General features: G+C 42.8%; 1 protein-coding gene across 1 annotated transcript in view; it reads right to left on the minus strand.

The window, feature by feature from the left end:
- Positions 1-1943: 1943 nt before the first annotated feature.
- Positions 1944-14682, minus strand: part of si:dkey-112e17.1 — a 29733-nt gene continuing 16994 nt past the window's right edge. The window contains exons 3-7 of the mRNA XM_010876558.4: positions 7818-7869; positions 7141-7270; positions 5443-5594; positions 3682-3924; positions 1944-3437 (exon numbers count right to left, since the gene is read on the minus strand). Of these exons, the coding sequence (XP_010874860.2) occupies positions 2733-3437; positions 3682-3924; positions 5443-5594; positions 7141-7270; positions 7818-7869 (1282 nt within the window). The 3' untranslated portion in view covers positions 1944-2732. The remainder of the gene's footprint in view (positions 3438-3681; positions 3925-5442; positions 5595-7140; positions 7271-7817; positions 7870-14682) is intronic.

Raw genomic sequence — 14682 nt, forward strand, 5'->3', positions numbered from 1 at the left:
ACAACATTAATTGAAGACAAATGTAGAATGAAACATTAGAATGTAGAATTACATTTTGTGTTTACAAGGAAGACTAGCTTTGGGGTTAGTTGCTTCTGATTCAGCCTGGGCATATTGAAAGGATGAACCACTAATTTGAATACTAAAGCTGGAATTCGTTCAAACCCTCCAAAGCAGTGTTGACAGTCTCTATTTATATTAATCTCAGCCCACGTACTCTACTTTTGAAAAAGGGAAAACAAACCTGTGAGGGGAGATTTGTATACAGTATCCAAGACTAGTCCTGTTTTATTTGACCACTGGAAGAATAACAACTGTGTAAATACTGCCATTATGGGTTTGATTGAATTGAGCCCTTAGGGTAGGATACAATGTTGAGGCTTAGTTAATGCTGTTAAACTCATTGTTTCCATGTTGGTGGCATTCCTATGGACCGTTAACACTGCATTGTCAGATGAACTGAGAATTGCCTTTAAGATCTGCAATTCCTATAACCTGTGATCAGTGTCAATCCGTTGTTTTGACAATACCCAAAATGACAATTACCGTGGGTAGGGATTCAGACCAATGGACTAGCTGTGCAAAGCAACACTTCAAGGAATTTAATGTGTGTAGAGGAAATTTGCTGTAAAGGCTCTGTGTATTGGCTCAAGCAGAAATGGCCTTTAAATGTCAATCACAGTTTCCTGGTCCTTTTTGTGAATTGGTTTGAATCCTGACTCCTAGTGAAACTGTAATAAGTACTGAAGGAAGGTGTAGGTACTTGAAGGATGTAGGCTGAAACACTGTTCTTTATCCTCTATTACAACATCCATTTAGGAACAGCATGTTCAAATCTCATTGTGACAGTTTAGTGGCATGATCTGGACCCAGAGTTTTTCCACTGGGTATAAAACAGGGGCACATAATGGGCACGCTTTCTGCCCAAGGCCTGAGCTCATGTCTTCATTTTGTGGTCTTAAGTGGTGGATTCCCTGTTGTGGGTTCACACTGTGGCATTCCTGAGAGGCTCAGGCTCCAGCTCAGCACAGCCGTCCCCAGCCAGCCTCCACAGAGCAGAGCTCAACCTTAATTATTTGGAACAGGAGGATTGGGGCACCCTAAGCCAACAACCGTGCAAGCCGCTGATCCGGAGTGGGTGTTAAGGAGGATTTGGTGTGTGCTTTTTCTGAGGGAAATGCCGTATTCTAGGGAAAATATTTACTCGCTTAGTGAGTCTAGACCCGGCCGCACGATAGCGGCTGTATGACCGGTTCGTAAAAGGCCGGGCTGGTAAAGTTTAGTTCTACCTCATGAAAACCCCTGAGACGTTTGACCAATTCAGTCTGTACTTCATGTTCTGTGAATTTGAATAAGTGGAAATGGGCCAGTAGTCCAGCATGTGGGACTCCATTCAGTTTGCATTGTGGAAGTTCAGAATAACATTGTGATAATGGGTCATTTTCGATTTAGCTGACAATCGTGATGTTCACTGTGAATGTGGGGAAAATTGGCATTACATGTCGATCATGCTGTCACTGAACTTTCATGATATGGATTGAATGAACCCATTGTTACGTTTACTGCAGGATCTAATGGGGAACAAGTTATATCTGCCTGTTCTGTTAATCGGATACAAATGAAAACAAGCGGGACTTTGATTTGAGGACTAGTGGTTAGATGCCGCCTACTCACTATTAGAGATGCTACAATTGTCATTGGCTGTGTTTACACAGATAGTGAAATTCAGTTTAACCATTGGGATTAGCTGAGAAAGATGATACAAATCACTGGAATCATCAGAATTGGTCTGCTTGTGTAAACACAGCCCTAGTTAGGTATATCGATTTAAGGTCTGTTCTGCACTAATAGTTGTTGAATTATTTGCTCACTCAGTTTAAAACGCATGAATTGCTGCTGAATACTTTTTGTTGACATAAAATTATCCAGAACAGAAGCAACAATTTACATAGATAACCTTTATTAAAACTTTCTTTGCACATAAATTCCCACCAAGCCTATTTCTTTTCTGTTACAACTTCTACATGTATCTTTATGACAGGCCTACTTCTATTGAATGTTATTGCATGTGTTACTTTTGTTATTACAGTAATCATTTCCCTTTTATAATCCAATATCAGCCTTAGGAGTACATTTTTATACATAGTGTTGCAGCATTGATGTTAATATACTTTGATCTAAATCTGTTTAACACTGGAGGACCAAACAGAAAGAACCATGGATCTCTGTGGTGGGATTATAATTCACAGCTTCAAGGCCCATGGTTCTCAGAAGAACAAAAAGCACAAATTGGCACAATCCACAAGTGTGAGTTATTCCGCTGAAAGTGCTTCACGTTTTAAGATTTTCAATTCGATGGCAGGAATCAAATTGATTAACTAGTACAAAAGTGCTACAAAAACTTGTGAACTGTTATGTTCTTGAAAGAAAACTAACAAGGATTGTTTTAACATTGACATTCCACCTGTTTCATACCAATGTTAAATGCCTTTGTGTAATAGACAGCAGATGAAGACGTTTTAACCTTGTAAAAAATATGGGAACAAGTATGAAAGAAATCAACTTTAAGAATGTAGAAATGTCATCTGAAACTTGATTTTAGTAATCAAAAAGGTAAGGTTTCCATTTGACAAATGTGGCACTAAAGAGTTCATTATTGCTTTGCTGGGCCAACCCAGAAGTCTTTGCTGTCTGTCCACTCTGTCACATGGGCCGAATGATGGACTAACTAGTTACATCTCCTTGCCCGTCACACTGCATGGCACCGATTGGCTTAGGGAAGGCATCTGGATCTGATTGGCTGTGCTGTGCACGAAGGTGCTCTTCAACTCGGTGGTGTTGGTAGCTGTTAGTTTGTCAGAGGGGAGAGGGTGAGGACTGGCACCTCCCGAGGCCTGACTCCCCCATGGCCTCCACTCGGACCTCCCTCTTTGGAGGGGGCCATTGGCTGCGCTCTGGGAACCAGGCCCCTTCCCATCGAATGGCCCCTGGATCAGTCCATTCACCATGGAGCATTGGCCCAGGTGCTCAGCCAGAACCAGGGGCTGCCGGTCCTCCTCCTCACATATGGCAAACACTGGGACACTGACGTGGTCACTCTCAGCTGGGAAATCGCAGGAAATTCCACTCTGCCCAGAGGGGGTGTTATTGGGCTCAGGTTGGGAGGCCTGCAGGTGGGGTCCCCCAGTGGCCTTAGTGCTGTCTGAGGGGCTGGACCCAGAGAGCAGGCCGAAACAGGGCCCAGTGAAGCGGGAGCGTCGCAGATTGCTCGTAGAGTTAAGCCGGCGCTGGCGCTGAGCAGGCTGAGTGAGGGGGTACGAGGCATTACTCATGGAGGAGTCGGAGGCAATACTGTTGTTCTGGACCTCCAGCTGAGGGTCAGAGAACACCTTTCTGCTGTCTTCCCCATGGCAGTCTGACACCAGACCAGATGGGGCCTGAGGGGAAACCATATCGAGTCAGCATATATGCCTCTTCATTGTATTCTGACACCTGTTGTCATTTCATTACGCATTGTTGTGAGTCATTAACACAAAAAAATATTCATTCGGAGTCATCAAAAATACTAAATACAATATGTCACAGTCATGGAAAAACTAATTATGAAATGTTTCTGAGCCACAATGGGCAGGACTACTAAATAACCAAAATGAAATGACCAATAACTTAAGAGCTACTGACGCTGTCCACAAGCTTGGTGAAAGGGCTGGTTGAGTTCCAACTGCACCACTTCTTATGTAACTGGGGCAGCGGAGGGAGGAAGTCCTGGAAGGTTCGGACACTCCAGGCCCGGGGTCGGGCACAGCTGGCAATGCCATCCTGCGCAGCGCGGGTCCCTGTGGGGGAGGCAGCTGGGTCTGGAGACGGCCAGCCACTCACTGTGCCAGCACTGGTGTCACTATGCCTCAGAAACCTCTCCCGCTGCTGAGAGAGACAACAAATATGCTCTGTCCTTGAGTTAGAAAAAAAACAAGAAAACTTACTCCCCCATGCACACAAACACACGTGTTATTCTGGAAACCGGAGGCATCAGAGGATGACCACTGGATCCCAGTGAACCTGCTGTAATGTCTCCAAACTGCAGCCACGGCCCGCACACGCGTCATCTTCTGAAAACTGGAAGCATCCAACTGGGATTATTGTATTAATTGTGTTTGAACACAAGAAAAAGAGCCACAGCATAAATACAAAGCATGACTGACTTGAGCCCTCAGCTTCCTCCGCCAGCAGATCAGAGTGTGAATGAAACCTTGGCAAAGGCAGAGACACTCACAAAAATAGCTTTCTTGTATCAGAGGTTATATTAAAGCACTGAACTGCACCTCCAATTACTGTTTACCTAAATGGGCAACAAGCAACCATTGAATCTTCATCTCCAGGACTAGGCTTACTGTATTAGGGAAATTGTGGGTCAATGTGGGTCTAGGTTTACGCGGTAGGTGTCTCGCTGATGTAAATGGCAGGTCAGAACTGAAGGGCAAATATGTCACGTATCCTCCCTCAATGGCTAGCTAGTTAATGAGGGTCAGGGTAAGGTTTAGAGGGTTACCCCTCTCAGAAAGAGCCAGATAATCCTTGCACAGAATCACTAACAGCTCACTTAGTCTAGACAAGTATTAGGGAGGTTTTAAATGATGTGCCCTGCTTGCAACAAAAGCCCCCGACACAATAGCAACTTGTTGTAGTTTGGGCACAAAAGGTGTATGCTAAAGCCACCCAGATGTTAAACTTCACCTCTTTACATCAACACATTACAAACTACAGGATACCATAGTAGAACAATACTTTAGGTAGGTATATCAATGTCTTTAACTGACTGTTTTATAATTTTCCTCTTTGCCATCATTCTTCACAAACATTTACACACACAGTCTGCACAAACATTTACATGCACATTCTGCACAAACATTTACACACACAGTCCGTACAGACATTTACAAACACACACACACACTGCACAAACAGGCAAATGCGCATGCACAGACAGACCACACACCACATCGTACACACACACACACACACACAGACCACACACCGCAGCAATATATACACACACAAACACACAACTGAAGCTGGGAAACTGGCTCCACAGAATGCATCCATTAGGCTAGGCTGCAACAACGCCCGCCAGCTCCCTGAAAGCTGCCAGGCCTGCCTTATGCCAACTCTTACTTCAATAGAGCACAAAAGCGCACAAGCAAAAATGCTGGGTCAAACCCTCTCCAAACCCAAATCCCCTGTCACTGTGTTCTATACTGACACCTCGACCACCAAGCGCTTGGTTTCATAGCTGTTACCAGCTGATTCAAAGCAATCAAAGCCCCCTGTCACCTGTACTGAAAATACTTGGCAGGCTGGCTGGGTATCACCCAACCCCGGAGGAGAGAACCATCAAAGTTCCTAGCCTGGGTTCTAGGTTATCTGCCCAGCCCTTCTCCTTACCACATGGTCAGGGTACATCAGTCGGCTGCTTGGACTGGACACAGAAGAAATGATAAACACCTCATCTGTCCCCAAGTCCAGTTCCGTGAGACCATTGGACGAGAGGTCCACTTCAGCATTCTGGGACAGATCACCAACTCCGACTGGGGAACCTGGGAAATATACATTGTTTTATTGTATTTTTTTATATGGTGACAGCCTACAATTAAAGAGTCTATACATTGTATCCTCACAGTGTCATTGTTTGTCTTACTAGATGTTCCAGAGCAACCTGCATGGCAATTAGGGTTATTCTTCTTGCTTATGAGCACAAAACAGATGATATTTCACTGTGTCGGCTCTGGGATTCAAACCAGCAATGAACCCTATCCACTAGGCTATCTGCCACCCGTTTTGGGATGCGTGTCCATCATTCTGTCCAGTTGTTTAGTTTTGTTAATTAAAATATCTTAAAATAAATGTATTTCCCAGTAAAAACCTTACTTCCCAGTTACAAGACATGATTCTTTATCTTCTTTATCGTTCGCTGGGGTGTACCTATTACTTGGGAAAAAGGATGAGGCTGGCACATAAGGTACTTCTCCCAATTCACTGCGTTATTGACACAGCGTTTCCATCTTAGCTGGATGGAAAACGCTTCATCAGGTCTAAACAAATAAACACGACCAGTCTAAAAAGTGGAATGTTACAGATTACAGATTCTACTTTTTCTATAGCCCAGTGCAGAGTTGGCCAGTCCAGTTTGTTTTTTTACCTAATGGCTTAAAATTTACCACTCAAACATTTTAGTGAAACTAAAGGCTTACTGAGAAGTTGAATCTAGTGTGTGTGTTGGAGCAAAAACAAAACTGTACACCCCTTTGCAGTGCCAGGATCAGGATTGGGAAACACTGGCATACTGTACATCTCTGCTCAGTCTCCAGTACTGTATGTACTTGTCCACTCATACTTGGGTTAACTCCTAGTGACACGGTTAACTCAGTGAGAGGAGAAACATGGTGTTCCAATGCTCTCCCGCTGTTATATAGGTTAAATGCCACAACCTGTAAATCTCTCCGCTGGCTCAGCTAGAATGGTCTTCGGATTGTTCTGGGATAAAGCCGTTGTTACTCCGAGGCTAAAGCCATTTTCCATTGAGATTTTTAATGCTGCACCTCCCACCTCCCATTCACTCAGCTAAACCCACTACAAGCTGGCCTTGCATATTCCCACACACTCCCTTCCACCTTTACAAAACAAGTAATACACTACTAATGCATAGACGATGTTCACAGACACAGTGACCATGCCTTCACCATTTCACGTTTTCAGCTGTTCCGAGGAATTCTAATACACACTGGTTCTCCGATGCATCTTATTTTAAGTCCACATTTTTGATAATTTATGTGTTCATGAGAAATACATCTGCCAATTTTGTGGTAGAATCCAGCCATTTCCATTATTGTGCGTGGACTGGAGATTGGGGTATTCCTGCCCTGAGACCAAGTGGATCATTTCCCAGTTTTTACAGTGGAATGCAACAGCAGTGAACCAATCATGCTGAACATGTGGCTGAATTAGGTTAAGGGGCAGATTGTCATTGTCACTGAGGTTGGAACTAGACCAAAAAACTCAACGGTACCAATTCGATCATGGTGAAAAAAGTTAGGGGGTGGACTGGTGGAGCTGCAAGAGCGCAAGCAGGGGTTCCGTACCGACCTGTGTGTGTGACGCTGAGGGAGTGGTTGTGGTTCTCTGCAGGGGCAGGGACCTCCTGGCCAGGCTGATCTGGAGACACCAGCTGCAGCTCACTGACATCGGCACCAGAGTTCTGAACTCCCTCCTGCACCTACAGCACAGTCAGCAGCATTTAGTCTGACTGTCTTACATACAGCTGGCCACCACACACACACACACACACACACACACACAATAGGCGTCCGCAACATCGTAAAGACAAACATAATAACTGAAGATGTTCTGGTCAATTCATAAAATAGGCTATGCAGCAGTGAGCTACTCTGAGTTGCCAGAACTCATGTCGGACCATTTGCTTCATTCATTTCTTTTTAAAACACTAAGGTTAAATTGAAAATAAATGTGTCATTGACATCTCATGACAGGAAAACATGGAAGTGCACTGCAATTCGTCAAGCTCCTGCTTTATGGGCGAGTTAGTAAGTCAGTCGTCTGACCCTTAGTGAACCTTTCTACCTCGGAGGCCGCCTGCTCTGTGTGGGGGAAGTTGGCCATCAACAGTGCCAGGCCAGTGGAGGGTATTTGTATTTTCTCCAGTAGCTGTAGTCTAGAGGATATGAAGGAAATGTTCCCTGATCCCAGTTAGAAGCTAGCTTACAGAGGAATGTCTGGATGGACAGACAGACAAACACGTTTACCTCAGAGTTGTTGGATGAGCAGGAGCTGGATCTTTTCGGACATAGTTTAGGTCTGGAAAACAAAAAAACAGCCACAACATTTCAGTTGTGCATTTCTGGACTGTTTAACATATCTTTCAAAACCATTAGCATTCTTTCCTGTATGCATGTCATTTACTTTGGTGACTTTTGGCAACATCTTTTACACTTACTTGTTTGATACTTGTTCTCAGAATAAAAAAAAGAAATCCACAGTCAATTTCAAACTACATTCTTAATCATCCCTAAGATCTATAGTGACTGTCAACTCAACTACAGTATCTCCCAGCGGTAGTTATGAATGAAGCAATACTGACCAAGTACAAGTCTTGAGTTTTATTTGCTTGCTTTACAGTCTTGTAAAGATGATTGGGAAAAGCAACCACATTTTTGGCCAAATCATCCCGATAATGGGTAAAGTAACCCTAACCCATAATGCCATTGACCTTTACCAAGGGACCCAGTGGAAGCTAAATAGCTCCACGACATAAGATGGATTTTAGATGGCATGGCGCTATTTTAGCTATTTGGCTCCTAGAGCCCTTGTTCAGGTCAATGGCATAATAAACTTAGCACAGGATATTTTGGCCCAAAGAAACCCCAGGGAAAACAGGGGGACTATGTATGAAAACCACAATAATTCCTAGATGGTTTATGGTTCATGGCTAGAAGTAACCTCAAATTAAAGCTGACAATCTACCCTAACCTCTTAATCACTGTTTCATTTCATATCCAATGTGCTGGAAAGTGTTCTGTACAAAGCCAGAACACTGTCACTGTCTAAATACTCATGGACTGCACTGTAAATCCAGACAGAAATGGTAAATCAACCACAAAATCGCTGGGCCTGATTAAAATGTAAAATATCACAAAATCAACCTATGCCAAAAGCTGTCTCAGCTATTCAGACTTGAACCCATTGTAAACCTGTGGTTTGAATTGAAGAGTGCACAGACCAAATTATCTCAATCAGCTGGAAAGATTATGTTTGTAGGAATGGTCTAAGATCCGTTCCAGTGTGTTCTCCAATCTCATAAAACCAATGACGTTGTGGCCTAGCGTGGTCAAGCAGTTTGAGACAATCCTTCCAGTGCCAATGTACTGTTGCATCGTCACTGAATCAATCCCACTGCTCTTTCAGCAAATACTTCACTCTCTGTCTTTTCCCGCTTTCCTGTCAAATAAAGCTTTTAATTTCACAACATTGTGGGAATCAATTAATTCATGAACAATAATAAGTACAATAATACACCAGTCAGCCATAACATTATGACCACCAGCCTAATATTGTGTGGGCCCCCCTTTTGCCGCCAAAATAGCCCTGACCCATCGAGGCGTGGACTCCACTAGAACTCTGAAGGTGTGCTGTGGTATCTGGCACCAAGACTTTAGTAGCAGATCCTTTAAGTCCTGTAAGTTGAAAGGTGGGGCCACCATGGATCAGAGTTGTTTGGCCAGCACATCCCACATATGCTCGATTGGATTGAGATATGGGGAATTTGGAGGCCAAGTCAACAACGTGAACTCATAGTTGTGTTCCTCAAACCATTCCTGAACCATTTTCGCTTTGTGGCAGGGCGTATTATCCTGCTGAAAGAGGGCAATGCCATCAGGGAATACCAATGCTATGAAAGGGTGCACATGGTCTGCAACAATACTTAGGTAGGTGGTACGTGTCAAAGTAACATCCACATGAATGGCAGCACCCAAGGTTTCCCAGCAGAACTTTGTCCAAAGCATCACACTGCCTCCGCCGGCTTGTCTCCTTCCCATAGTGCATCCTGGTATCATGTGTTCTCCAGGTAAGCGATGCACAAGCACCCGGCCATCCACATGATGTAAAAGGAAACGTGATTCATCAAACCAGGCCACCTTCTTCCATTGCTCCGTGGTCCAGTTCTGATGCTGCCCATTGTAGGTGCTTTCGGAGGTGAACGGATCAGCATAGGCACCCTGACTGGTCTACAGCTACGCATCCTCATATGCAACGTGTTCTGACACATTTCTATCAGTAGCAGCATTAACTTTTTCAGCAATGTGAGCTACAGTAGCTTGTCTGTTGGATCGGACCACACGGTCCAGCCTTCGCTCCCCACATCCATCAATGAGCCTCGGCCGCCCATTTCCTTCCTTGGACCACTTTTGATAGGTACTGACCACTGCAGACCAGGAACACCACAAGTGCTGCAGTTTTGGAGATGCTCTGACCCAGTCGTCTAGCAATCACAATTTGGCCCTTGTCAAAGTTGCTCAAATCCTTACACTTACCCATTTTCCTGCTTCTAACACAACTTTGAGTGCAGAATGTTCACTTGCTGCCAAATATATCCAGCCCACTGACCGGGGCCATGATAACGAGATTCAGTGTCATTCACATCGTCTGTCTGTCAGTGGTCATAATGATATGGCTGAACGGTATATATACTAGGGATGTGCATTGGACAGGATTTTACTATTCGAATAGTATTCGGTTAACCGAAATACATATTTTTTAAAACTACTGATACAACATGAGCCCCACTACATAACACGAGAATGAGTGGGTGTCGTTCTCATGTAACATCGGCTCAATGGCCGTTTGTGTGAGAAAAGAGCGACTGCGTGTATGGAGGAACGTGTGGTTGACACGCAAGAACGTTGCCTATAGAGAAGCTAGTTAACTAACCTAGCCAGCTATATGCTATTCACGCCTTTCGATTCCACAGCCGAGCTTTACGTAGCGTTTTGTGGCATTTTATTTTTGTTTGTAGGTAACATTAATTCTGTAAATACAGGTGCTGGTCATAAAATTTGAATATAATCCAAAAAATCTCCATAAAGTTGGTCAGCAGCAAGAAGCATGAATTTGGGTTTTTCATTAGGTGTCAGTTATAATCATCAAAATTAAAAGAAATAAACAATCGAAATATACCAGTCTGTGTGGAATTAATGTATACATTATACAAGTTTCACTTTTTTAATATAATTACTGAAATAAATAAACTTTTTGATGATATTCAAATTTTATGACCAGCATCTCAGATTACTTAAGACCAATACAAATATTATTTTTTTTTTAAATGTTGGCCAACTGAAAAGTATGAACATGAAAAGTATGAGCATGTACAGCACTCAATACTTAGTTGGGGCTCCTGAATTACTGCAGCAATGCGGCGTGGCATGGAGTTGATCAGTCTGTGGCACTGCTCAGTTGTTATGAGAGCCCAGGTTGCTCTGATAGTGGCCTTTAGCTCTTCTGCATTGTTGGGTCTGGCGTATCGCATCTTCCTCTTCATAATACCCCATAGATTTTCTATAGGGTTAAGGTCAGGCGAGTTTGCAGACCAATTAAGAACAGGGATACCATGGTCCTTAAACCAGGTACTGGTAGCTTTGGCACTGTGTGCAGGTGCCAAGTCCTGTTGGAAATCTGCATCTCCATAAAGTTGGTCAGCAGCAGGAAGCATGAAGTGCTCTAAAACTTCCTGGTAGATGGTTGCATTGACCTTGGACCTCAGAAAACACAGTGGACCAACACCAGCAGATAACATGGCACCCCAAACCATCACTGACTTTGGAAACTTTACACTGGACTTCAAGCAACGTGGATTCTGTGCCTCTCCTCTCTTCCTCCAGACTCTGGGACCTTGATTTCCAAAGGAAATGCTACATTTACTTACAGGTCTCTGTGAACAGCCTGCCTCTTTAGGAATTAACTTTTTTTGTCTTGCCTTCCTTGTGCAAGACACAATGGTCATCTTTTGGACAGCTTGTTTAGTCAGCAGTCTTCCCCATGATTGTGTTGCCTACAGAACTAGACTGAGAGACCATTTAAAGGCCTTTGCAGGTGTTTTGAGTTGATTAGCTGGTTAGAGTGTGGCACCAGGTGTCTACAAAATTGAACCTTTTCACAATATTCAAATTTTCTGAGGTACTGAATTTGGGTTTTTCATTAGTTGTCAGTTATAATCATCAAAATGAAAAGATATAAACACTTGAAATATATCAGTCTATGTGGAATGAATGTATACATTATACAAGTTTCACTTTTTTAATGGAAGTACTGAAATAAATCAACTTTTTGATGATATTCTAATTTTATGACCAGCATCTGTATACCAAATTGCAACAGAAATTGCAATAAAGCTAACTCCCTGTGTTGTTTATTATATTCAGCGTTTCCCCCCAAAGTATATCTTGGATGTCAATCATTTAGGATGTGACTGTAATCCCCCCCCCCCATAGTTTGTAGTCACACATATCAAAAGTTTGATATCCCTGCTGTTGATGATAATGTCCCTTGTATGCCTTGATAACTTGATTAATAGTCAAAATCCCACACACCTTTTTTCCTACTCCCATCAATGAGGAACCTCTCCTTCTCTTCCAACATAAAGTAGATAATGTCTTTGATGGCCGGGGGGAGAATTATACATACCGTTAGGGATTTATACTTTGAGGGGGCCTTGGCCTCCTTTGAACAACTCAGGGAAAATGACAACCTTCTAAGAAATAACTTCGTTAGGTATCTACAGATAAGAAACCATGTAAAGTAACAAACCCCTTTATAAAAAACCTGGGACAATTATCTTTGATGGGTGTATTGAATGAAGTGAGCCTAAGCTCAAACTTGCATATTGTCTGTATGACACAATCAAATGTAAATCCACCCTCCACAAATGCTATCAAGGCAAAATGAAAGGAAGCGCTGGGAACGGAAAAACCTGAGAGATTAGGAGGATAGTTAAGAGTATATCCATACCAATCAATCTTACAAAGTAATGTCTTACATCTCCCCAGTGCAATAAATGTCACTCAACGGAAGGCACACTGACACAGTTTTGCTCTTTATGTGAACATGAATAACACCAGGTCTAAAATCTTTAGGATTCTCTAAGAGTTTTGAGAGGTTCTGGTAGACCCAGACTTAATAGTAATTCTGGAAGTTTTTAATTCAATGGGCAGATGGACAAAGGCACAGCAAAAAAGAATTTTTCTTGCAATCTGACTTTGGCAGATAAAAACAGGGTTCCCTTTGTCTCTCTGTAAACAGATTCTACCAATTGTGTGTTCTTGGCACCGTAACCAAGGTTTTGGTTGTCATGTTATATTACATTTCTGTTAGAAAGGGGTGCATGAAATTAAATATCCATTCTCTGAGACATTTAATTTTTGTTCTCATGTGCAAATATAATATCCATAACATTGGAATCTTTTTTACTATGTAATACCTTCACAACTAGAAACTGGAACAGATTGAATTGCCTTTGCTGAAGGTCTTTCTCCAAACATACGTCTAACTAGTTGATTCACTATATTCAAAGAGCCCAAACTTGCCCCAAGTTGTCTTCTTTCAAGGACAGCTCCAGTAGCTAAACCCATGTAATGCCATAAACGACTCTACCTGGGGAGGCCTCTCCATAAAGGCATCATTAAACATGGCATACCCATAATTGAGTACTTACCCATGCACAGAAACATTTTCACAGAATAGTATTAAAATAACAGTTCAAATGTTGTCTTGTGAGGTGATTCTGTTCAATTATTAAGATGGAATTATTTAGTGTGTCCATTTCTTGGTACAATTAAAACCATGGCCCCAGGATGGAACTAATACATCTGTAACCTTTCTCAAATGTATATGGGGTTTCTCCAACCATGCAGTTCTAACCATGATGGCAATGGCCTTCTTGGCTTCCTAATGTTTTATGCGTGTATTGTTGTTCCTGGTAATTAGACCTGCATTTTATTAGAAGTGTGTTTTCAATTTCCTTTTCATTATAAGCAAGAAGAACTAAACCAATGGGTTTATTGTGCTTAACATTCACACACAGATTTCTGAGAATAACCAATAACAGATTTTTACTGTAAAATCTATTCCACAGAGATGTGGTGCTGCAGTATAACTCTTCTCATTTTAAAATAGCAACATATTCTTAAGATTGAACATTTCACAAAAAGTGTTTTTGGGTTGACAAGACGGAAAGGAATTTATAGTGAATAGACGTTTATCTTAATGGAACGTTTATCTTAATGGGAATTTACACCATCCTGGAGGGATCCAGAAATGCGAATCGGGCCAGTAGATAAACGGTTATGCTCCTTCAGTCATCAGGCATGGATGATATTACACCCTGTTGGAACTGACACTAGCGGAGCAACTTGTAAATGAAACCTTTTGATGTGTTCTTGCTTTATTAAAGCTCCACAATGCCACATCCAGGAGACAGAGGCTCACACAACAGCAGCACCTTTTTGAATGGCAGTGTATGGCGATGTATCATTGGTCCATTGGAATCGAGGCCAGGTGCTACACCTTCAACAGCCCTCTTTCTCTGTGTCTATAATGAAGAGAATGACGCACGTCAAGGCGGTTACAGCCAAGCGCTGCTTTTCACTGGGTCAAATCAGGGCCCAACCAAGCCCTTTCAGCTGAGTCAACAGTCAGCCGATCCACAGCAGCACAACACCGTGTGCAGGAGGAGGACTGACGGGCAGACTGGCCCATTCACAGCTACCATCTCATTCATGGGAGGAAGCTTTGTTACACTGGCCAGCATCAAAGATCCAGCAGTTGTACCACCTTAAAAGGAAGCGCCGTTCCAGATCCAGAGACAGTCCCCATTCTGCAGAATGCCCATGCTTTTGTTTCGGTTTCAGAACTAAAGGTGTCTCAGATAGGGGTAAAGTTATTTATAGCACAACATTTATGACACCATTTTTTCCGCGGTGTTGCACAGGTGACTACAAAGCTCACGGTGGGACAATCATTCCTGTAGTGCAGTCTGTGTACTGTAGGCTTAAATGCAGTCTCTACGACAGTCAGTAAGGAAAGCCAAAAGGTTCTGGCACAATACTCTCTGTGTAT

Source organism: Esox lucius, chromosome 13 (genome assembly GCF_011004845.1).
Source record: "Esox lucius isolate fEsoLuc1 chromosome 13, fEsoLuc1.pri, whole genome shotgun sequence".
NCBI lineage: Eukaryota > Metazoa > Chordata > Actinopteri > Esociformes > Esocidae > Esox > Esox lucius.